Source organism: Talpa occidentalis, unplaced genomic scaffold (assembly GCF_014898055.3).
Source record: "Talpa occidentalis isolate TD23 unplaced genomic scaffold, MPIMG_talOcc4v2.1 talOcc4.3, whole genome shotgun sequence".
Lineage (NCBI taxonomy): Eukaryota > Metazoa > Chordata > Mammalia > Eulipotyphla > Talpidae > Talpa > Talpa occidentalis.
The window spans coordinates 50,241,361-50,266,418 of record NW_023603184.1 but is presented as its reverse complement, the minus strand read 5'-3'; the positions used below and the strand labels follow the sequence as shown (position 1 = coordinate 50,266,418).

General features: G+C 42.2%; 1 protein-coding gene across 5 annotated transcripts in view; it reads left to right on the top strand.

Annotated features, from left to right (window-relative positions):
* Positions 1 to 25,058, top strand: part of ME3 (malic enzyme 3) — a 229,843-nt gene that overhangs the window by 159,190 nt on the left and 45,595 nt on the right. For all 5 annotated transcript variants that reach the window (XM_037523106.2, XM_054699587.1, XM_037523109.1 and 2 more), the window contains 2 exons: positions 4,601 to 4,676; positions 13,404 to 13,565. In XM_037523106.2, the coding sequence (XP_037379003.2) occupies positions 4,601 to 4,676; positions 13,404 to 13,565 (238 nt within the window). The remainder of the gene's footprint in view (positions 1 to 4,600; positions 4,677 to 13,403; positions 13,566 to 25,058) is intronic.

The following is a 25,058-nucleotide window of genomic DNA, read 5'->3' as shown; positions in this document are numbered from 1 at the left end:
GAAGATATGGTACATATATACCATGGAATATTACTCAGCATTCAAAAAAGATAAACACATGCAATTTGCAGCAACATGGATGGCGCTGGAAGGGATCATGCTCAGCAAAATAAGCCAGAAAGAAAAAGAAAAATACCAGATGGTCTCACTCATAGCAGGAATCTAGAAAACTTAAATAAGGAACCAGGAAAATGAATAACTATAAGAAAGTGAAAATCAAAATCAACAAAAAACTATGAACAAGAGACACTCTATGGGGGTAGGGGGCGGGAGGGGAGGGATTGGGGTCAAAATAAGGGGGTTGCAGTTGTAGGGGAATATAAAAATAAAATTTATTATTAAAAAATAATAAAAATAAAACACATTCATGTCTTTCAAAAAAATAATTAAAACTATGATACTGGAAGAAAAAGACATATAGACCAATGGAATCAAATAGAAAACTCAGGAACAAATGCACATATTTATGGACAACTAATCTTTGACAAAAGTGAAAAGAATACACAATGGAACAAGGACAGTTTGTTCAATAAATGGTGCAGGGAAAACTGGATTGCTACATGCAAAAAAAATGAAGCTAGACTACTAATTCACACTATGCACAAAAACCAACTCAAAATGGATAAGACTTAGACATAAGACCTGAAACCATGAAGTATATAGAAGAAAATATAGGTAAAACACTACATGACATACATCTCAGAAACATCTTTAAAGACACATCCCGCTGAAGCATAGAAAGTGAAGGAAAAGATGAACAGCTGGTACTACATCAAATTAAAAATCTTCTGTATAACAAAAGAGACATTAACCAAAACAAAGAGACACCCTACTGATTGAAAAATATTTTGCACACAATATGACTGACAAGGGACTGATCACAAAGATCTACAAAGAGCTGTTGAGACTCAACAAAAACAAAGTACACAATCCAGTCAAAAAAAGGGCAGAAGAGCTAAAAAGACACTTCTCCAAAGAGGAAGTACAAATGACCAACAGGTATATGAAAAAATGATCCACATCACTTGTAATCAGGGAAATGCAAGTCAAAACCACAATGAGATACCACCTTACACCAGTGAGAATGGCACATATTAAAAAACTAGCAACAACAAATGTTGGCGAGGATGTAAAGAAAAAGGAACTCTCCTGCACTGTTGGTGGGAGTGCAAACTGGTCCAACCACTATGAAGAGCTGTGTGGAGGTTCCTCAAACTACTGAAAATGGAGCTACCATATGACCCAACTTTTCTATTCCTAGGAATCTACCCAAAGGATACAAAAATATTAATTAGTAGTCAACAGGTATCGAAAGGATACCTGTACCCCTATGTTTATTGCAGCACTATTTACAATATGTAAGCTATGAAATCAACCCAAATGCCCAAAAATAGATGACTAGATCAGAAGATGTGCTACATATACACAATGGAATACTATTCATCAATCAAAAAAGATAAACTCATGCCATTCACAGCAACATGGATGGAGGTGGAAGGGATTATGCTCAGTGAAATAAACCAGAAGGAAACAGAAAAATATAGGGTGGTTTCAATTATGGGGGGAATAGAAGGGAACCAAATAATGAACCAGGAAAAAAATAATTATAATAAATTAAAAAACAAAATTAACAGACAACTATTAATCAGAGACAATCTGCATGGGACGGGGAGGAAGAGGGATCAAAACAGGGGAGAGAATGTGTTCTTCCACAAGGGACAATGGTGATAGTGCAGGGGTGAGATGGTGATGGGAATTTTGAGGGAACTACACCTGAGAAGAGAAAGCATGCTTTGTACAAAAAGGAAGAATGATGTAAAATATATGTTAAATTAAATTAAATATATATACATTGAAGTTTTATAACATAACACCATGAGTTGCTTAAAATATTAACACTTTTATTGTGTTACTAAAGAAAGTTTATCCTGTCCAAGTAATCTGCCAGTACCAGAAAACAAAAGTAAGACATGGACATAACTCAGGGTTGTTGTGGGGAGGGGGGACGAGAAAGAAAGAGAGAGAGAGAGAGAGAGAGAGAGAAGGAATAATCTGCTGTATAAGGCTTTATAATATTCTTTGGAACATAAAGAACAAAGTAATTGGCTGCAGAGGAAGAAGCTTGTAAGTTTTGTGGTGGAAAGCTGCCCGAGATACCCTCCCATGGCTTCCTATGACATCATAGGTGAGATCACTAAGGGATGGGGATGAAGAAGGGGAGAGAGTTGGAGGTTTGGGCTCTGATAAATTTTTAAAATAGTCTTTGCAAGGAGAAAGACAAACACGGATTCCGCTCATGTGGTACATAAAGAAACAAAACAAATGAAATAAGTAAAACAAGCAGGGCCTCCCCTGGTGGCGCAGCAGTTGAGCGCTGGGCTGTGAAGCTGCCCGCAGCCTCTGCAGTGCCGGTTTGAACCCAGCCGCCTGGCGAGGGTCCCACAGGTCGCGCAGACCTCTCCTGCCGCCCGCTGCTCCCCTCAGCAGTGTACTTCGGTCCTTCTGCCTGCTCTGCTCTCCCCTCTGGCTCTGGTGAATTCTCTCACCCTCCCACACTTCTGACTGTACCCAGTGCTTGTATAAATAAATAAATAAATCTTTTTAAAAAAATAAAACAAGCAAACAAAAAAACCTCTTAGGCTATAAGAATAAAATAGCAGTTGCCAGAGGAAGGAGGAAGGTAGGTGAGTAAATTAGGCAGAAGGGCTCGTGTGTATGGTGATAGATGAAAACAAGAATGCACTCATAAGACAGCATATCCAGATGTTGATTTAAGAGGCTGTCCATCTGAAACCTATAAAATGTTAATGCCATAAGTCAATGTTACTTCAACAAAAATAAATGAATAGAAATACATACATACATACATACAGTAGTCTTTGCAGAATGGAAAGAATCAAATTTGATGAGAGAAGCATTGTAAGAACAAGGACTGGTCAGTGTTGAGAGTCCCCCCAGGCTGACTGTGATGAATTTACAGTGGTACCAGTCAGCCTGCCTGTCCTGGGGCAGGATTTTGTCCATCTGCATCTTACAGCGTGCATTGAAGAGCACAGGATGTAGAACATGGATTTATTCAGGGTTGGGGTTTTTATAAGACTGGTGAGACCAAAGAGTGGTGCCAAGGGTATTTATAGTAATTACTCGGGCATGATTTAAATAATGCATTCAAAGTCTGAGCACCTTATGAAACCATGAAAAGCATGTTTTGGAAGTCCTCTGGTTAACCTAGGGCAGACAGAATTGAGAAAATTGTTCCCCCACACCTCCCCAGCCTGCAAACCAGATTAAGCATGTAACCCTGGCATTCATGAGCAAAAGGAGCTCTCTCGGGCACATGTGACAAAAGAAAAAGAAAGTGGCAAAATCTACTAGTCATTCCCTGCACCAGGATACATGTTCCTCCCCCCAGCCCAGGATACATATTCCCTCTCCTAGATCCCAGGGTCCACCTACACTCAGGTCCACCTACCTAAGTTTAAATATTAAAAGTTCTAAGTGATTATCTTTTTTTGAATGCTGAGTAATATTCCATGGTGTATATGGACCACATCTTCTTGATCCAGTCATGTATTTTTGGGCATTTGGGTTGTTTCCAAAGCTTAGCTATTGTAAACAGTGTTGCTATAAACATAGGGGTGCAGGTGCTCTTTGGAATTGATGTTTCTGTGTCCTTTGGGTAAATACCTAGGAGTGGAATTGCTGGATCATACGGAAGCTCTATGTTTCGTAGGTCAAGAAATCTCCACACAAAAAGATAAACACATGCAATTTGCAGCAACATGGATGGAGCTAGAAGGGATCATGCTCAGCGAAATAAGCCAGAAAGAAAAAGAAAAATACCGGATGGTCTCAGTCATAGCAGGAATCTGGAAAACTTAAATAAGGGACCAGGAAAAAGAATAACTATAAGAAAGAAAATATCAAAATCAACAAACAACTATGAACCAGAGACACTCTATGGGGGGTGGGGAGCAGAGAAAGGAGGGATTGGGGTCAAAATAAGGGGGTTGTAATTGTATGGGGAATATAAAAATAAAATTTAAATAAAAAAAAGAAAAGAAATACCTGGCAAGAATATTAAAGAATAAAAAAATATTAAAATAAAATAAAAGTGAGAGAATTAAAAAATAAAAAAAATTTTATGAAAGTCCTAAGTGAGGTAATAAAGTATGTTCCACACCCCTATCCTTACAAATATAACTTCATGATGGTCTGGAAGGACAAGCTTAAATTTAGAATTCTCAGATTTTAATGAGGCAGGAAAAGTGGGCTCAAACCTGGGGTCCAGCACTCTTCCCACGCCACACTGCAAGGGGCCTCGTGTCCGTGTGTCTGGACACCCCAACCCACGTGTCCAAGTTCCAGACACAGCTACAGGCCGATGTGTCCAGCCACAGTAACGCTGTCCTATAGATGTCTTGCCTGTGGAAAGGAACAATTGGAGGCAGGCAGAGCAGGGCCCTCTGAACTTTTGGGGTTTGGAGCAAGGACCCAAACTTATGTCTCTGGACAAATTAAGAGCCACAATGACACCCGGTACTTGTGGTCTTTGCTCTGTTCCTAGTCTGACCGTCTGTCTGTGTTCTGTTTCTCCTAGCGGGCTGTTTATCACCATCCACGACAAGGGCCACATTGCAACAATGCTAAACTCTTGGCCAGAAGATGACATTAAGGTATGACCCTGTTTTCTCTACTAGTGCTCTGTTGTCGGGTAAATCCTTTCACCCTGGACCACAATCATTCCCATTTATAAAAAAAAAAAAAAAGAGCTGGAAAAATGCTGAAGACAAGAAGCTGCATCCCTTTCTCAGACCTGGATCACAGGCCTGTCACAGCCAAACGCAAATGCACCTCGAGCAGAGGCTTGAATTAAACAAGCACCATGAGAAATTTCGTAATGGTAATAGTAGCAGTGTGGTCTGATGATATGCCCAGCGTGTGATGAAACCTACCAAATTATACACTGACAGGTGGAGAAAGACAAACACTGGGTGATTTGAATTCATACTACATAAAGAAACAAAACATATAAACCAACAAAAAGTTTTGTAGACGGTAAGAACAAGGGAGTATTTACCAAAAAGGAGGGGGTGGATAAATTGCATAAAGCAGGTCAATTGAATGGAGGAGGGTGGAATTGGACTTTCAGTGGTGAAATTAATGTAATACATACAGATGTTGTTTTATCACTGAACCCCTAAAACTTACATAATGTTATAATGTGATACCATTTAAATAATAAATAAACACTGCCAGTTTGCATGGTGGATACAGAGAGAAAGCAGAAAGAGACTCTCTTCTTAAGTAGCTGACTTTTCATGAGGAAAACAAAACAGACACACAAAGACTAACAAAGTGGAACTTGATCCGAGATGAAGGAAACATCCAGAAAGACCTGGCGTTCAAAGAGGCAAAGATGACTCTTGATCTGAGGGGAATCTGGAAGGATTCCTGGAGAGGCGACTGCAGAGAAGGGACTTGAATGGAAGGTAGAGTTTGGACAGGTCGACCCTGGAGAGGGTAAGGTGTATGATGGGGATATTCTGCACCAGTAGAAAACCCCTATGACGAGAAATGCCCTCACACCTGGGTGGCCGTAACAGTGCGTGTGGGGAGCGGGGCGGGGGTGGCTAGTTGGGGGAGATATTCAGAGTGACCAAAAAAACCTGCTGTTTCTTCCTGTGTTACCCAGCAAAGAGTCTAAAAATTATCACTGAGTCAGAACCTCTCTCACCAGTTCTGGGCCCGGCCACCACCACCACAAATGTAAACAAAAGGGCCTTTGATGCTGCAAAAGAGAGGAGAAAATAATGCAACCCCTGAGGGAAGAGAGGGAGAAGGTCCAGTGACCAGGCAGCGTGCAAGATGGAGTTGCAGCTGCAGGAGCGGGCGGGGCGGGGCAGGGGTCCACTGCTGCAGAGGTCAGGGCTCCCTCATCCTGGGAGGTGGGGGTGAAAGTTCACCACCCAGTAGGGCAGCTGCCTTCCATGGTAGCTCCAACAAAACAAAAATGAAAACAAAAACCAAAAAAAGAGGAGAGCACATATGCCTCACTCCCTTTTAAAGGCTCACAGAAATGAGTGCTCAGCTCCACCTCCTTCCCAGAAGCTTGCTCAGGACGTCAAGGTGGAGTTGGGGCTGAGTAACTGCACAGTTATCAGGCCTGGTCCTGTCTGGCTCAGGTGGTACCAACCTCAGGGGGTGGAGCTCAACCCCTCACCTGCATCAGGCCACTCCAACACCTAGAGCATCAATTTTACTCAAAAAATTTAAGGAGAAAACAATTTTATAGAATAAACAGGATGTCAAATGCAAAATTTGTACTAATTTATAATATAAAGCATGCAGCTTTGTAGGAACCTGTTAGCATCTATATAGCTACACCCCCAGATTACCTCCTGCCAAAGGGGCTTCTACGGAAAAGTTTAAGGGACTCTAGCATCTACCATTGTCACTTCTGCAAACAAAATGAAGAAAAAATGCAAAACATTTGCTAGTGCCTGGTAAGAGGTTTTCTGGCACATGGGCTGGGAGGTGTTGGAGCTGACTGAACCCCACACCAGTACCTCCCAGGGCATTACCCACCCCCTCCTGCCTGGACTGGGAAACTGAGGCTTGATATCATTGTTTTTCTCCAGAGCCTCTTCCCTCCATTCCTGCAGTGCCCTGCACCTCCTCTGATCCCTGACACCAAGTACACCTGCACCCTAACTCTCTCTCTTGGTATCCCTCCTACTCCGGGCTCTCAGGGAAGTGGTAGCATTTAGAACAAGAGCAGGTAGGGCTGGGTCTTGACTCTCAGGACCAGGTCCAAGTGATGGCCAGAGTCCCTGGACTCCAGACCTGGGCATAGTGATGTGCTCATTTCATGCCTCTCTATCTGGGTATGGAGCTGCTCTGTACTTCTCCCTCCTGCCCATCTGCTTGCCCTCCAGTTACACGCAGGCATTGATCCTGCAGGATTTGGCCCTAGTCCCAGAAGAAGCATATTTCCAGGATGTGTCTAAGATGAAGTTATAATAAAATCTTGAGGACTTTAAGGGAAGCCAGCTCCCTCAACAAAATAAATCTATCCAGGCTCCCTGCATAGTCATGCTGCTGAAATCCTACAAAACACCTTCCTGGACAGTTCAATCTTGTGAAACTTTGGACACAGTAGGTGCTCAGTACATGCTTGCTGAATTGAATGAACTCAGTGGATGGACTTGTTGAGCATCTTCCCATACCAGGCACTGTGCCAAGAGCAGAGAGGTGAGGTCTCCGCCAATACCTCAGTTGGTTTTGTGCAAGTTATGAGATATTAAGAAGAATGACAAAAAGACACCCTGCTCGATCAGTAAGAAAAAGGCTCTCTTTCCTCTACTGACACATGGCTTGGTCAGAGCTCCTGGGATGGATTTCAGGTTCCAATTGATTCTCCTGTTAGGGTACAACTTACCAGACTGCAGCCATGGCTCTGCCTGAAGGCATGCAGGACAAGAAGCACAGTCCTGACCCCAAATTGCTTCAATTAAGTTGAGAAACCAGCATATGAATTCCTCATACCTTAGCTGTTAAATATCCACTGACTTCAACAGACATATTTTGGCCACCTTCCAAGTACTAAGTGCTTATTACCAGGAAATGGAGCTGGCAACTGTCATGACTTTAGAAGAGTGTCAGAGGCTTTGGGGTCACCATGGAAGAAGTGGGACATATGTGGGTCTCAAGTAAAGGGAGACACCTAGAGCCTCTAAGGGAAGCAGAAGATACATGAGTGAATCTAGTCTGGGCATCTCATCCAGATGCATTCAACAACCATTTCACCAACATCTGCTTTGTAAGCATTCCCTGGGGCCTCAGGGGTAAAGAAGGTGTGTGGGCCCAACCTTGGGAGCCCATCGTCTACAGACTGGCCTGTAAACAACTACAATAGACTGTGCAGGGAGAAACTCTCCCTGTGACTGTCTAAGGCCACCTCCACCCTTCAGCCCTTTATCCTGTTTTCCTACAGAAAAAACTTGAGCTTAACTGATAACCACATCCAAGAATCAGCTCTGGATTTGCAGTCAGGCAGACCTGGGTTCTGGTCTTGAATCTGCAAACTATCTGCCGTAGTTGCAGATAGCCTCTCTGAACTTTGCTTCCCTATGTGAGCATTAACCATGACAAGGTCTGTGTAACGCTGAAGGGCACAGGAATGGGTAGTTGTAGCACACACAGTAATGCAGGGAAGAGATTGTACAGTGCTCAGAAAATCCATGGAGGGCCCCTTACTTGGGAATCACAGGCCACAAACAGGCAACCTGATTTGGTCTTTGGTTTGCCCCTCAATTTTTGAAAATTTGAATTTGTTGGCAACATTTTAAAATTAGGAGGTTTCACCTAAAAAAATTTTAATTTCTGACTTCTCTGGAAAAAGCAGAAGCTCTGAATATTTGCAAGTAAATAAGTCAATTAGAATATTTGCAAGCAAACAAGCAAGTAAGTATGTCTATTAGAGCTGACCAGACAGCCCAGAATTCCCAGTCCCCACTGTCCTCTTCACTTGCATTTTGCAGAAGGGTTATTTTCCTGACCCTCAGGGCTGCCCTTTCAAAGGCTCAGAACATTCTAAACCACAGACTCTCTTGTAGACTGGTGTGTTTTCTCCAGTTGCCTTACAAAAAGGAGGTGAAGGTCTCTCTTCCTAGGTAAGGGGATCTGTTCATTATACCGCTCCTGGCATAATGGGGGAGCTGAGACTTCCCCCATCTCCATTTCACTCAGTTCCCACCATCATCATGATCCGACCTGGGTAGAAAAGGCCTCCAAAACCCCTGGTGGATCCTGATAAATAGGCGGGGGTGTGTCTGTGCTCAGATGAACGTGTTGAGGTTAAGTAAATTGCCTGCAGTCACTCATGAAAAAGTGTTTTTGCCACCAGAGCCCTTTGGTTGGGTGGGGAGGCAATTTTTCAAGGCTTAGTGTCTTTGGCCCCTTGGTTTCTGCTTGACTAGAGAGGGGTGGTTCAGAGGCATTTCTGAATTAATTGGGAAGATAAAAGATGACTTTCTGTGGGTTTCCAGACAGAAGGCAGAGCCCCAAACAGAGATGTCAGAAAAGCAGGCTCATGGGAAATGAAGCCGAAGCCTACGACTGGGGGGCTATGAAGTTGTGGGGGGCCCTCTTATTCAGGGAGAAGGGGATGGGTCCAGCCACAGAACTGTCCAGCATAAATCACAAAGGGGAGTGAGAACGGCTTTTCTGACTCTTTCCCACAGTGGCTATTACCCTGAGCCGGCAGAAGACTCAGCTGAGAACAGGTTTCCCAAGCTCCTATATCTTTCCCTCATTTCTGTTCCTAAGCTCTGGGGAAGAGGTGCTGAGAGGCAGCCGGTTAGTGACACCAAGGGAGGCGCACCCTCTGCCACTGGGTATCAGCTGTTCAGGTGCTTAAACTTGGACCAGATTCTAGTGCCAAGTCTTGGCAAAAAGTGAACAGGAAAAGAGAATTCATCTGGTTCCGGCCTGGGGAAATCTGAGAGGGTGACTGGAAATCCAAGTGCAATGTCTGAGACAGTTACAAGTGTAACCTGCTTAGAGATGACAGCAGGAGTCATTGGGATGGATGAAGGTGTCAAGGTTAGAATTCTGTTGAACTACATCAGACGTTCCTAAAACCCAAATGCCCCAAAATAGATGACTGGATCAAGAAGATGTGGTACATATACGCCATGGAATATTACTCAGCAATCAAAAAAGATAAGCTTGTGCAATCTGCAGCAACATGGATGGAGCTGGAAGGGATCCTGCTCAGCGAAACAAGCCAGAAAGAAAAAGAAAAATACCGGATGGTCTCACTCATAGCAGGAATCTAGAAAACCTAAATAAGGGACCAGGAAAAAGACTAATTGCAATAAAGAAGAAATCAAAATCAACAAGCAACTATAAACCAGAGACACACTATGGGGGTTGGGGGAGGACGGGGGGGAGGGATTAGGGTCAAAATAAGGGGGGTGAGAATTGTATGGGGAATGTAACCAAGTTGAAAATGCATACATTGTGCAAAAAATGAAAAATGATGTAAAAAACATAGAAATTTTTTAAAAAAGCTGTGTTTGCCTGTCTCCTCTGGCATCCCACTCATTCTCACTTACATAACAGATGATCGCTGCGTGACCTGACTGTGGTGATGCTGAAACAGAGATGAATCAATCAAAAGTTCTAACAGAAGGGGGAAGGAGGGTGAATAAATGTGGTGAAAGGGGTCAAGTGCATGCTGAAGGGTGCAATTACACCTATGGAGCATCATGAATTGTATGCAGACTTTGTTTTATAACAAGGCACACCTAAAGCCTAGAAAATATTATACTTCAATGTTACTTAGATATTTTAAAACAAATAAAATTTGGGACATTCTTTTTAAAATTCTAAGATATAATCTCTGCTCCAAACAATCATCATCATCATTGTAATCTTAAAAGCAAAGACCATTTACTGATTATTTACTCTACACAAGGCACCCCAAATTTTCCAATGAGACATATATTATTTCATTTCATCTGTACAACCACCTGCTAAGTTCAGTGCTATTATTATATTATCCTCATATTTTGAAAAATTGAAACTCAGAGAAGTTATCTGTTGACGCAGGATGGTGTGTTATCAATGAGCTGAGAATCAATCTAGAATCAAATACTGGTTATCTGACTCCAAAACCCTTGCTGTTAATCTTTAAGCTGTTTGGTGAGATGAAACATGCATTTTTTAAAAATGTTAACTAAGAACCCAAAGGCTATCACCATCAAATCATTAAGTAGCAAAAAAAAAAAAAAAAAGATTCATTAAGCAGCACCTTACAGGACTTGGCAAGCAGTAAGTAATTAATAAAAGTTTGTGGGAAGCAGGAAGGACTGGTGAAGAGGCTTGGTGGTGGTAGATACAACAAGTACTAGGAAAAGTCACAGAAGATTATAATGGACAGGATATACATTACTGGAGACTTTTGGGGAGAGAAAATGTAGAGATGAGAGATTATAGGTAAATTCAGTATATCTGGGAGGAGGGCCTCCCCGGTGGCACAGCGGGTTGAAGGCAGCACTGTGAAGCTGTCCGAAGCCTCTGCAGTGCTGGTTCAATCCCCGCCGGCCTCGGAGCAACCCACATGACGAGCAGACCTCTCCGGTCTCCCTGCTGCTCCCCTCGGCAGTGTACTTCGTCAGTCTGTCTGTTCTGTTCCCCTCTCTGTCTCCAGTGAATCCTCTCACCCTCCCGCACCTCTGGCCCGTACCCCAGTTCTTCTATAAATAAATAAATCTTTAAAAAAAAATATCTGGGAGGAGTGAGGAGAATCCTCAAATGCCCCAAGGTAAACTTGGGAGGTCATCTAATCTTTCTAAGGTAACTAATGTGGAAACATCCAGACTTGGCATGACTGAAACTTAACAAATATGTACAGAACATGAAGGTCCTAGAACTTCAGTTTGTTCACCTGTTAAGTGGGGTAACAGTTGAAGATCTGCCTACCTACCACGGCATGGGTGATAAGGTGAGATGCAGGTTGCAAGCACTCTCCCTAGACACAGTAAATAGCAGGATCTTCAGGGGCCTGTTGCAATCTCCAGAGTCCTAGTCCCAGAAACAAAGGAGTGTTTTTAAAGAAATTGTAAACCTATTTCTACTAAAAGTCAGTTCCAGGCCTTGAGTATTGTCATCCCTAGACAGAAAGCAGAACTAAAGATAGTCCATGGTGGCCCCTTGGTACTGAGTCATAAACTCCTCCAGGGCAAGAATGGGGCTCTTTATCCCCCATGCCTCATGTTGTCCTTGCACAGATTGAACTGACTGCTATTTGCCAATGGATAAAATGCATAAAGGCCAAACAAGGACACCCAAAGTTCAAAGCTGGTCCTAAGTTCTGACCCAAAATCATTTTCCAATGGAGGGATTGGGGACCTCATATACTTTATTCATTTAGGGATAGAAGGAACCAAAAGGATAGAGTGACCTCTGACAACTTCACTGTCACCCTGAGGTGTTCTCCATGACCTGACTTTTTTTTCTCCTTTCATGCAACCCCTACCTTTTTGTTCTCCACATAGCACCTACATCCATCCCCCTTCTCTACCATGGATCTTAACTTCCTGTTGCATAAAATGTCTTTTTCTCTAGCTGCACCCCAATAAGCAATCTCCACCTGTCCAAGGTTTAAACAAGAAGTAACTCTCCTGTCTCTCAGTGCTGCTCTCATATACTCATAATTTCCTCCCAGAGTCCTCATTATAAGTATATATGTTCCATCTCTCTTTGTGTGCCCTGGATTCATGCATATGTGTTTTCACAGATCAGCAAGCTCCTTCCCCAGGATCTGGCATAGTGTCTACTGTAAAGTAAAAACAAAGTAGTTAAATATGTATCAAATGAATTAATAAAGGGTTGTACATCATAATCATGCGGTTATTTCTATTATCACCATCAATTTCATCAGCTTTTTTTATTTTTTTAAATTTATATATATTTTACATCATTGTTAATTCTTATACAGTGTTTGCTTCCTCCTCTCAGGTGTAGTCCCCATAAAATTCCCACCACCAATTCACCCATGCGCCATCACCTTAGTCCCCTGTGTCTCCCCTCTCCCCTATTTTGATCCTTTTCCTTCCCCCTCTCCTGCAGAGTGTCTCTGGTTTATAGTTGCTTGTTAATTTTGGTTTTTTATTTATTATTATTATTTTCCTGATCCCTTAATTGGTTTCCTTTTATTCATCACGAACATTGTTAATTCAAAGTGGGTAAAACTTGAACTAGCACCATGACTAGTACCTACTATACTCTTGGTGACTATTTACCGTAACACAAAGGTAATTCTGGAATAGCTTGAAATCCCTCCTGGTTTCCTGAAAAATAGTGACCCTAGCAGATGTTACAGGGTGTTCTGTCTTTAGCAAATTGGACTTCTGCTACCCCAGGAGCAGGTCATATAGAGCACTTGCATTAGTCTCTAGCCCTTGGGGCTGTAGCATTAGCATGATTACTTGGTTTCCATTCATTATTTCCATTTATTGTATTCTTCCCTCCCTGGCCCTCAGAATCTCTAACTGAGAGTTTTTGCTTAACTTCTTTGAGGAAGAGTGACTAGATGCGGTCTCCCTCCAGCTATTTCTATAGCCCTTATCTGAAATTGAGAATGCAAGAAAAATGTTTTTCTGTTCTCTACCTCTGTGGGTTCTCACCAACCTGCCAAAAGGGGAGTGGGAGGACCCACTCCTGCCATTAAATGGATGCCTTTGGTCTTATCTAAGAGAAGCTGTCTCATCCTCCAGCATCTTCTGTCACTCCAGTGAGCATTCACTGTCAGATCTTCTGCACTGAGGCTACTGAATGAGTACTTATCACCAGAGATACTGTTTTGATTGATTGATGGTCTGTGTGTTTTCCAGGCCGTGGTGGTTACTGATGGGGAACGCATCCTGGGCTTGGGAGACCTGGGCTGCTATGGCATGGGCATCCCAGTGGGCAAGCTGGCCCTGTATACCGCCTGTGGAGGAGTGAACCCACAGCAGTGCCTCCCTGTCCTGCTGGATGTTGGCACCAACAATGAGGTAATACACGTCCCGCTCAGAAACTCTGAGACCTGAGGTGACAGTTGCCATGGGCGAGGGGCACCTTTATGGTTTTGTCTACACAGCACTGGGCCATTTCTTTCCTGGGCCACTTTCTTCAGGGAGTTTATGCTGTACAGCTATGAAGTGAAGGGCTCTTCTCACCCTGTTTGCCCATCCCTCCTCCTAACCACTGCTGGGTTTCCTTGTTCCCTACCTTCTTGAGACCTTTGGTGAATGGGGACCCCAGCTTGGGTTTTCTTCTCTTCCTTGCTCCATTGCCCCAGACAGTGTCTATTGCTCTGGAGGCCTCTCTCTCATAGGTTAAATGGGTCATGGGTGTATGTGTGAATGGCTGCTGGACTGAGTTTTTTTTTTTTTTCAATATTTTAGAGCAGAGAGCCTCTGTGAAAGAATTAAGAATAAAAACATAAGGACAAGGGGCTAAATCTCTGAAATTAACAAATGAGTGTCCTGCAAACCCAGGGAGAGAAACTGAACAAAACAATGGGTAAGATCCATCTGCAGGATTCAGGTGGTTTAGGATTCAAAGAGCTCAAACAATAGCCAAAACTATGTCTGCTGTGAGTGCCATCATGCTAGGACATGATGTTTGTCTTCCATATCTGCACTGTGTCTGAGGCACAGGACATGAAAAAATATCCAAAAATTCATTCTTAATGATTTTCAATCAGTTTAAAGTCAGTATATGTCCACCTTCTCATTTAAAAAATAAGAATATTCAGAGAAATGTTAAAAATAAAATATAGCCACATAAACAACACTAATTAGTATTTACCTTGTCACAGATTCCCTTCCAGCCTTTCCCCCCTCCAAAGTGTATACAACCAAAGTTTGATTACTATAGAAAGTACAGTTTTTTTATCATGTTATTTTAAATGTAATATGTGTCATGAAGTTTCTCCCAAATCATAGCCTTTCTTCCACAATGTTATTTTAATAGCTGCCTGCTATATCAAAATTAATGTTAAAATCCCACTATTCAATATATAAGTTGTTTCTATTCTTCTTATAAATATAAAATGTGTTCTGATACCCATTTTTACAGATCAGTCTCTGTTTCCATCTTTGATTAATTTCTTTAGATAAGTTCCTATAAAAGGAAATATTGAGGGAAAGAGAAAGGTTTTTTTTTAAATTTTGACTTGTGTTGTGAAAAGTTTATATTGATATGCATTCTTCAGCCATCTCTTTTAAGAAAACTTGTCAAGACTCTTTATGTACTCTTCCTCCACCTTGGATTTAATTTCTTAAAAAAAAAAATGGTCACGAATGATTAGTTAGGCTTTCTCTACAATATGATCAAATGAGTCATGAGGGTAGGACTGGATGAGAGAGAACAGAATAGGTCAGGTCTCAGTGAGCTCCAGGTCAGAACCTGAAATAAGAACAAAGGCAGGCCCCACCAGAGTCTTCAATGAACTCTGGAGGGCCCTGGAAATAGACCTAAAAACAAGCATTCACAGATAACAGCAAACCCCTGGTGAGGGAGAGTGAGAAGGATAACAAGAGATTATAACATCACAAATTAAGAACTATTATCCAGAGTTCAAACACAAAAAGACTGAAGATTACATCTCCTTATCTAATAACAAGCTGAGCATGGCTATAATGAAGAAACTGAAAGAGATTGATGAAAAACTCAGAAATTTAAGTCAAGATAACACAAGAGAACTCAGAAAGACAATCAAAGAAATGCAAAAGAACTTAAAAAAACTAATCAAAGACATAAAACAAAATTCAGAAAAGCAAGCTATTGAGCTCAAAAAGAAAATCAATAAATAGAAGGTAGAATTTGAAACTTTAAATAAGAAAGTGACATAAATTCAGGAGGGTGAAATTGCAATAAATAAAAGCAAAAACTTTAGACAAAGCTATGTATGTAGAATAAATCATCAAATGAAGGATCAAATCAGTGGCCTCAAAAATATCAATGCACTAAAAGTTTCAGGTGGAAGGAAAAAGAGAAGTGAGATGCTTAAAAAATGAAGAGCCAATTCAAGATATATCTAACACCATTAAGAATGCCAAAATAGGGCCTCCCCAGTAGCTCAGCGGTTGAGTGCTGGGTTGCGAAGCTGCCCGCAGCCTCTGCAGCACCAGTTCGATCCCCGGCCACTGGGTGTGGATCCCACATGGCACACAGACCTCTCCTGCCACCCGCTGTGCCCCTCAGCAGTGTACTTCCTCAGTCTGCCTGTTCTGCTCTCCGCTCTGGCTCTGGTGAATTCTCTCACCCTCCCACACTTCTGACTGTACCCAGTGCCTGTATAAATAAAAAAATAAATATTTTTTAAAAATGCCAAAATAAAAATAATGGGTACTCCAGAAGGGGAGAAGAAAGAGAGAGGAATAGAGAACATATTCCAGGAAATAATAAAGGAAAACTTTCCACACCTGGGGAAGGAATTAAATATACTAGTCTGTGAAGCTATAAAAACAGTTGGTTGCCAAAATGCAATGAGGCATACACCAAGACAATAATGAAACTAGCAAGAGTTTTGATGACAGCTAGAGATAAAAAGCAGATAACATATAAAAGTATTCCCATTAAGCTTATATTAGACTTCTCAGCAGAAATTCTACAGGCAAGGAGAGAATGAAATACTGTAGTCAAAAATACTCAAGGAAAAAACTGTCCATCAAGAATATTATGTTGTGCAACACTCTTTTTCAGATATTAGAGAGAAATGAAGTCCATCCCCGACAAATAAATGATGAAGGAAATGTGAAATACTAGACCTCCCCATGAGAAATGTTGAAAGGAGCATTTTTATCTAAACCAAAGCAAAGAAAACATACAAAAAATAAATAATTAACTATATAGAACCAGAAAACTAAAGACAAATGACAATAGTAAATACCTATGTATCAATAATCACTGTAAATGTAAATGGACTAAACTCATCAATCAAAAGGCATAGAGCAGATGATTGGATGGATCCAAAAACAAAACCCAACTTTATGTTGTTGCCAGGATACCCATCTGAGCTCCGAAGACAAACATAGATGCAAACAAAATGGCTTCAAAAACAATCTTACAAGCAAATGGAATATGGAGGGAAAAAAAGAGGGCTAGCCATGGTTACACTGTTATATAATGACTCAGGTATCACTAAATCAGGAAGATATAACACTCATCAATATGTAGGCACCAAATGAAGGTGCACCAAGATACTTAAGAGAAACCATTATAAACCTAAAAACAGATATTGACCTCAATACAATAGTAGTAGGGAACTTCAACATCCCACTTACATCAGTGGACATATCAATCAAACAGAAAATCATCAAGAAAAAAATAGCCTTAAATGAGGAATTAGACCAGTGGGACTGCTATATATTTATAGGGTGCTACACCCCACAAAAGCTGAGTACACATTCTTCTCAAGTACACATGAAACATTTTCAAAATAGAACACATGTTGGGTTATGAACAAGTATCAATAAATTCATGAAGATTGTTTATAATGGTATTAAAATAGAAATTGCAAAAAGAAAGCATGAAAAATCTCTAATATGTGGAAGCTGAATAGCACATAACTAAATTTGTGTTATTGGTTTAATAGCACAATAATATTGTGTTTAATGTATATTGGTTTAATAAGGAAATCAGAGAAAAACTTTAAAATGCTAAGAGAAAATGAAAATGAAGGCATGACCTACTAGAACTTATAGGATGCAGCAAAAGCAGTACTAAGAGGGAAGTATATAGTAAAAGCTCCCACATCAAGAACGAAGAAAGACCTCAGATAAATGATCTAGCATTACGCCTTATGGGACTAAAAGTGAAAAAAATGAATCCAAAAGCCGGTAGAAGGAAATAGTAAAAATTAGAGCAGAAATAAATGAAATAGAAGTCAAAAGTAAAAAGACACCCTATTAAATGAGGAAATATATTTGCACTTCATACATCTGTCAACATGTTCATACATTTACAAAGAACTCATAATTCAACAAAAAGATAGTAAATAACCCAACTTTAAAAATGGAAAGAATAATAGAATAGACACTTCTACAGAGAAGACATATAGGTGACTAAGGGGCACATAAATTTTCAGGGAAATGCAAATCAAAACCACAGTGAGAGCTGGGCCTCCCCAGTGGTGCAGCGGTTGAGCGCTGGGTTGTGAAGCTGCTCGCAGCCTCTACAGCACTAGTTCGATCCCCGGCCCCCTGCTGCTCCCCTCAGCAGTGTACCTTGTCAGTCTGCCTGCTCTGCTCTCCCCTCTGGCTCTGGTGAATTCTCTCACCCTCCCGCGCTTCTGACTGTACCCAGTGCTTGTATAAATAAATAAATAAATCTTTTTAAAAAAAAAAACACAGTGAGAGCCACCTCACCCCTGTGAGAATGACCCATATCAAAATAATAATAATGTTCAAAATGTTTTGGAGAAAAAGGAACCCTTGTACACTGTTAGTAGGAATGTAGACTAGTCCATCACCTATAGAAAACAGTATGAATATTCCTCAAAATATTAAAAATATGTCTGCAATATAAGGTATCCACCCAAATAATACAAAACCACTAATATGAGAGGTTGATGCATTGCTATGTTCATGCAGCACTATTTACAATGGCCAAGTATAGAAATAGCTTAAATGCCCATCAACAGAGCAGTGGATTAAGATGATGTGGCGTGTGCACACAACAAAATACCACTCAGCTGTACAAAAATGCTGAACTCTTGCTATCTGTGATAATACGGACAGAGCTGGAGGTACTATGCTGAGTCAGGAGAAAGAAAATTATCAGATGATTTCATTCATATGTGGAATATGGAGAAAACAAATTATCACCAACAATAAGAAAAAAAGGAACTGTCAAAGCCAAACCAAAATAAACCCTAGAAATAAGACTGAAGAACTGAAGCTATTAGAGAGTAAGGGGAAACAGAGGTGGGAACAAAGGTGGGAGGGGCACAATGGTCTTCGGTAACAGACCCGGGTGCTGGGACTGAGAGGGCAGCGTGGGCACACACCTGACTGGGTGTGAACTTATTCCCCAAACTCATGCAAAGTGTTGCAAACCTCAATAAAAAGGTGCAAATAATCATTGCTTACATAACTTTAAGCTATCACTCAAAATGTTAAAAGGGGAAAGTTTGCCCACAGCTTTCCATTTGTGGTCCCTTCCAGTATTTGTCTGTGTATGTACATAGATGTAGTTCTTTTCTAATTATAATCATAATTTTGTTCTAATTTTTCATTGCAGATTATTTGGAAAATACTTTCTCTTTATTTATTTAACAAAAAAATTATTGAGTATTTCGTATGTGTCAGGCACTCTGCCAGATGTGAGATACGTGAGCGCTAGTCGTGGGTAGAATATTCGAGTTGTCAGTGTTTGCACACTGTCACCTAATTAATCTTTTTTGTGGCAAATGTGTTGTATCTACTCACAGTGCCTGCTTCTCCGCTTGGGGCTTGAGGTCTCTGAACTGGTGTGGAAGGGAGAGTAGGTCCCTTGGACCTGCTGTCCCTGGCAGGAAGGACCAGGGTACTGCCCAGCTGAGAGGGGGGAAAACCTCACCCCCTCTGCAGCCCTGGGAGAGCTGGAAGGCGGGGAAGGCAGAGGAGAAAAGTAGGTGTCCTTTCCAGGAAAACCAATAGCAACACCTGCCTGTGCCAGTCACAGTTTTAGACCTTTATATAGTTAAGTCTCATTTAATTCTTACAACAACTGCACTGAGACTAGACTCCCCCGTATAGGAGAGGAAACGGACCTCAACGCCTGGGAACTACTTACCTCATGCTCCACAGCGCTAAGTGTCAGAGCTGGGTTTGGTTTTTTTTCCCCTCCTTTTTTTACTTACTATATTTTTTATTTTTTACATCATTGCTCATTTTTAAACAATATTTGCTTCCCCCACCCCCCCTCAGGTGCAGCCCCCATACCCAGGTCCCTCTGCCTAGACGAGTCACATGGCCCGCGGCCTCTAGAGGCCAGGCACTGCGTGAGAGACAAGGCAGTGACCACCGAGAAAAGAGGTTTCTCACAGCTGGCTGCCCATGGGCACTCAGGAGCAAGTCCTGGTAGACTCATGCTATTTGCGTGGGCCTCCCCCTCCAAAGAAAGGTGAACACCTGCCAGGCCCTCTTCAAGAAACCCAGCAAATATTTGTATTCCATTTTTTGTCTAAAAGTGTACTTACGGGGGAAAGCCTGGAAAGAGATATGCCTTAGTTATGTGGAGGGAGGATAACAGCAATTTTTATGCCTTTATGGCTTCTGTATTGCCTATTATTTCTTCAACGCCTATTATTTTTACAATGCCAAAACATATTCATTTCCTTTTTTTAAAAGGGACTCAGCACAAAGAAATCCAATTACAAAGAGTCTAACATTGGGAAGACACTGATTTATCTCTTCAAATGGATTCACTCTGTGATCTCCCTCACTGAAGTTCTTGTTTTATTTTTTTTTTTTTTTTTAGCAAATCAATTTGCAAGATTTTCCCCCCATGAGTCTTGACACACATCTCTCCCCCAGACCCGGCAGAGGACTAGGAGAGAGAGACTCTGCCTTCAGCTTTCACCTCACATGGAGGCGCGGAGGGCACGACTGTCAGAGTGACTAGACCGTCTGTGTGTGTCTATGAAACTCCTGAGGCAACAGGCTCTTTAATCAGGGTCATAAAACACCCCTCCTGGTTTCCTGTTGAAGGAAAACATTTGTTATTTTGAGCCCTAGAACTTGAAGTCACTATTACATGTGGACTCCAAGGAGATCTGGAAAAATAAATAATTGGGGCAGTGATCACACGAAGGAGGGGCAGCCATGATGAAGTGTCCAAGGGGAGCAGGGCCCCTGCTCCGGCTGCCATCATGGTTGCTGTGGGTTGGTTTGTGCATTTTGCTTCTTCCACACACAGCAGAGTCACAGACTGTTCACTTTAGAAGGGACCTGAAATATTTGCCTCTCAATCCACTCCTGTCACACAGAAAATGGAGTTCCCAAGCAGAAATAGCTCCCCCTATGTTTGAATCAAGACCCAATGCTCCTACTCTCTGCTTGAGAGTCTCAGGGGGGCAGCATGGGGGTGAGAGCATTGGCTTCAAGTGGCCTCTGAGCCTTGGAGTCTTCTCCTGGTGGAAGTCGAGCCTCTGTGGATTCAGTCACATGGACATGCTGTGTGATTCTCAGTAGCTCACTCGGGGGAGGAGGGGAGTCATGTGTGCATGGGGAGACAAACACGGGAACAGGAATGGTCACTGAACCTGGTGAAGGTGCCTTGGGGACATTACTGGATTCGGGGAGACTCTTGGGATCCCCGATAGAGCTGGGTGTTGAGAGTTCTTCCACCTTGCAAGAACACACTGCTGCAGCTAGTGGACAGTCAGCGTGCACTACGCAGGGCCGTCAGAGGTGTGTTCTGCGCACATGATCAATGAGGGTGTCCTTCTCGGACCTTTGTAGCCTAGTCTTGGCCTCAACTGAGCTCTCAAAGAAGTGCATGGTGGGCATCACTGCAAACCTGATGGGTGAGGGTTCTATGTCCACAGCATGAGCCCAAACCACAACCTCCCAAACCCCAGATGCCCTCTGAGTAACATCTCAAAGCACCTATTGTTATAGAAGAGAAATAATTTTTCTGAGCCAGGAGGTTCATCTCTCCTCCAGCTCAAGTCCAGTGCTCAGTGACAGGGTGAGTGAAGAGAAGAAAACCATTGTTTTCTGTGACATTTTTGGCTCCAGAAAAAATCTTAGGAAGGCAGAGTTAGGCAAACAGCCATCGAGGGAATATTTAACTCCCACAGCGAGTGGAGGAGGAGGTTCCAGTTCACCGACTCTGGAAGAGACTTCTACTAGAATTATACTTACAGGAATATTTTGTTGCAAAGGACACTTAGTAACTGTAACACAGGAAGGCACAAGGTCAGTAAGCTGGTCCCACCTGGGAAGACCCTGGTCTAGTTCTTGTTTTCCCACCAAATTTGCTTGGTGGCCTTGGCAGCTCATTTAATCTTTCTAGGTCTCAAAAACTCATTTAGAAGAAGTTAAAGCAAGTGATTTCTAAGATCTCATAGTTCTTAATTTGACATCCCCTTAGCCCAGGCCAGAGACTCAGGTATCTCGTGTCAATACCTGCTTTGTAAGGGCCTGCCTTGCCCCACCCCATGGGAATCACTGGAGAGACACAGGGAATAAGGAGCAGATTCTTGCCTCAAAGAACCGGCATTATGTGATGAATATCATTTTCATCCTCATTGATAGAGAAGAAAAATGAAGCAAAGAAAAGCTAAATATCTTGGCCAACATCACAGAGCTTAAATTCAAACCCATCTGATTTCAAATCCCAAAAATCCTTCTGGTTCTAAAGCCAGGCCATACTGAGGATGCTGGGGGACCATCCCAGCCACAGCCACCAGGCGCAGCACTGCCCTTTCCACCGCACTACATGGCCTTCCAACTTCCTTTTGCCTCTCCTGATAGGGCTACAGATTTAGCAAAGAAAATAAAAGATGAGAGTTCAATTTAAATTTCAGATAAATGGCCAATTTTTTTTTTTTAGTCTAAAGTGTGTCCCATGTAATGCCTGGGACATACATTAACTATTGATAATTCAAATTTGGCCAGGCATCCTGCATTTCCAACTGACAGTACTATCTGCTGAAAACTTCTAGATATTTGTATGTGGAAGTCAGGAATAGAGGAGGGCTACAAGGGGAGAGACCAGGCCTTACAGCCCCACACTCCATTGGCAGTCATTGTTACAGCGGAAGCACTCAGTGAGACTTCTTTGTGTCATATCAGGAGAGCTGTGGGAGTCCCCACCCCACCTACCCCCTGCTGCTTTTGAGAAGCCATTTTCCTCCTGAAAGGCGAGATCCAGCAGCTGGAGCACACATGACCCGTCCCCAGACCCTGTTCTAGCCCACTTCTTCCCAGCCTGGTCATCAGGGTGATGCCTGGACATTCTCAGCCAACCGCACTGTGCCAGAAGGCCCAGGGAAGATAAGGCACCACCCCCATCTTCCCTGGTCCCCACAGCATAGAATGTTGGGGTAGAAAGGGCCCTGTCTTGAGACCCAATCAAAATAAGACTGTGTTTCAGCTTAGCCACTTCTGGCTGTGCAAGCTTAGGCAGTTTATTTAAACTTTAACCTCAGCTCCATCTTCCTCAGCTGTAAAATGGGAAGAGAATCCTTAAGACAGAGGATCCATTGTTCACTTTGAAGGTGATTCATGGAAGGGGAGCACTAAGTATGTAAAACCTCATCCTTTGACACCTACTCCCCCTCTGCCACACACGCAACTGCTGGAGCAGAACCCTAAATTGTCTCAAGTAAGCGTAATCTAGGGGGAAGATATTGAGAAAGGACTCGTGGTGCCTTGGAGAAAGTGCTAAACCCACCCATGGCCCAGCATTGGGGGTAAGGGGTTGGAAAAACATACAGTGCCTGTTCTTTTCTGTCCCACAGAACTTTGCCCAGCCACCTCCTGCAGTGCTACCAAGACAGCATGGGCCTAGAGCACTATCTTTATCAAAAGTTCACTAATTCTTATTATTAAGAAGAGTTGCCCAAGCAGCATGGCTCAGTGGTTAAGATAACAGACTTTGGAACCTGAATTTTAATGCTGATACTTCTACTTACCTGCCCAAGGACTGGACAGGTTGTTTAACTTTTCTGAGTCTTGTTGCTTCATTTATAAAATGGGGGGAAATAATAAGACCTACCTCTGTGTCTTCTCAGGTCCTTTAAGAAAGAGATATGTGAGAGCTTTATTGGGGAGACAGCCATAAAGAATAGAGTGGGGAAAGCAGGAGTAGCTGGGGGAAGGGACTTCAGACTATAATCTTACTCATCTTATATCTTTATATCTTCTAAGAGTTCAAATGGAAATGAAGAAACATAAATCCTTATCCTTAGGAGCTCATATTCTTGGTGAAATATACACAAAAATAGATAATTCCAGAAGACCCCATTACAAGGAATTACTTCTGCTACCCAGCATGTTCTACCTGGCAAGCACAGAAACTGATGTTTTGAGAAAAGAAAAACACTTTATTACAAATTGATTGGCAAATATAGAGGAGTTAATCTGAAAATCTATCTCCCAATTAAGAAAAAGAATGAGGTTATGTAGGTTTTAATTTTTATTGGCTAAGGAGTAGGTTAAAGGTAAAGAAATGTGAACGTGCCTGAGATTCATTGACTAGTTACAGAGAAGTTCATACATGAGGAAGTATGAAGAGGCTTTTCGCCAGGTTACTGGAATTTGACTTATTTTTCTGGGCCCCTCACCTCTGAGGAGCCCCCTCTGCATTAATGTTTCTCCGCTCAAGGACTGGTGAAGCCTCTGTTGTGTCTGAAAAAGCAAGTCTCAGAGAAGAGTTAAGATTTTTTTTTTTCTTTTTGCTTTATGTTCTGAAAGCAATTTAACCATTTAGCCATGGTTACACTTCCTGTTTCCCAAACACACCAGGTACTTCTTCCTCTTTTTGTCTCCAGCTCCCAACCTTTCTTCTCATTGATTTCTCAGCCTGGAGGGCCCAGCCCTCCTGTCAAACACTGCAAGTCTTCTAATGCCTGACCATTTCCACCATGACACATCCCCACCCATCCCCAAAGAGAATTGTTTTACTCCTCTGTATGCTCCTGTGTGCCACACTTGGTCCCAAAGCATGGTCACTGTACCCTATAGCAGAGTTTGTAAGTTTAGTCAGAAACCACTTGATAGGCTGCGAGCATGTTGAAGACAATAACCATTTTCCCTTCATCTATAAATCTCCCACATGGCCCAATGTCAGCAGTAACAGTTGATCTGTAGATGTGCCATGCATGAATGAGTCCACTGATTCCGAGATGTTGGGGGTGGGAGAGGCAGCTAGGAAGCGAGCCAGTGAAAGTCACCATGAGACCAGTGTAGACAGTGTGTGACTGATGTGACAGAAGAAGCTGCAAGGAGGTTGGGAAGTGAGAGTGGCCTAACACAGGATGGCATGAACAGTAACATCTTTCCCAAACAGAAATTTCTGGTTGTATCATTCTATCCTTGTATCCCCAGATTTTAGAATGATGCTGTGCACATGGTAAGTATTCAAATATTTCATTGAAAGAGTAAATGAATGAATGAATAAGGACTCTACTTGAGTCCAGAACAGTGGCTTTGGAGGAGTTACCTCAATCCAGATACTGGCAAGAGCCATTCTCAACCAGGAGCAATATGGACCCCAAGAAGACATTTGGCAATAGCCAGAGCCATTTTCCATTGTCATGTCTGGGGATACTACTGACTTCTAGTGGCTAGAGGTCAGAGATGCTGCTAAATATCCTAAAATGTGCAATTCAGCCCTCACATCAAAGAACTATTCAAATCAAAATGTCAGTAATGCCACTGTGGAAATATCTGAAATAAATCCAATCTCAGTCAGAAGTTGGAAGACTGTTTGAGAAATGCTTGTCTGATTCAAAGTTTCCTGGCTCCGGGTCTCCCCAGTGGCACAGCAGTTGAGCGCTGGGTTGC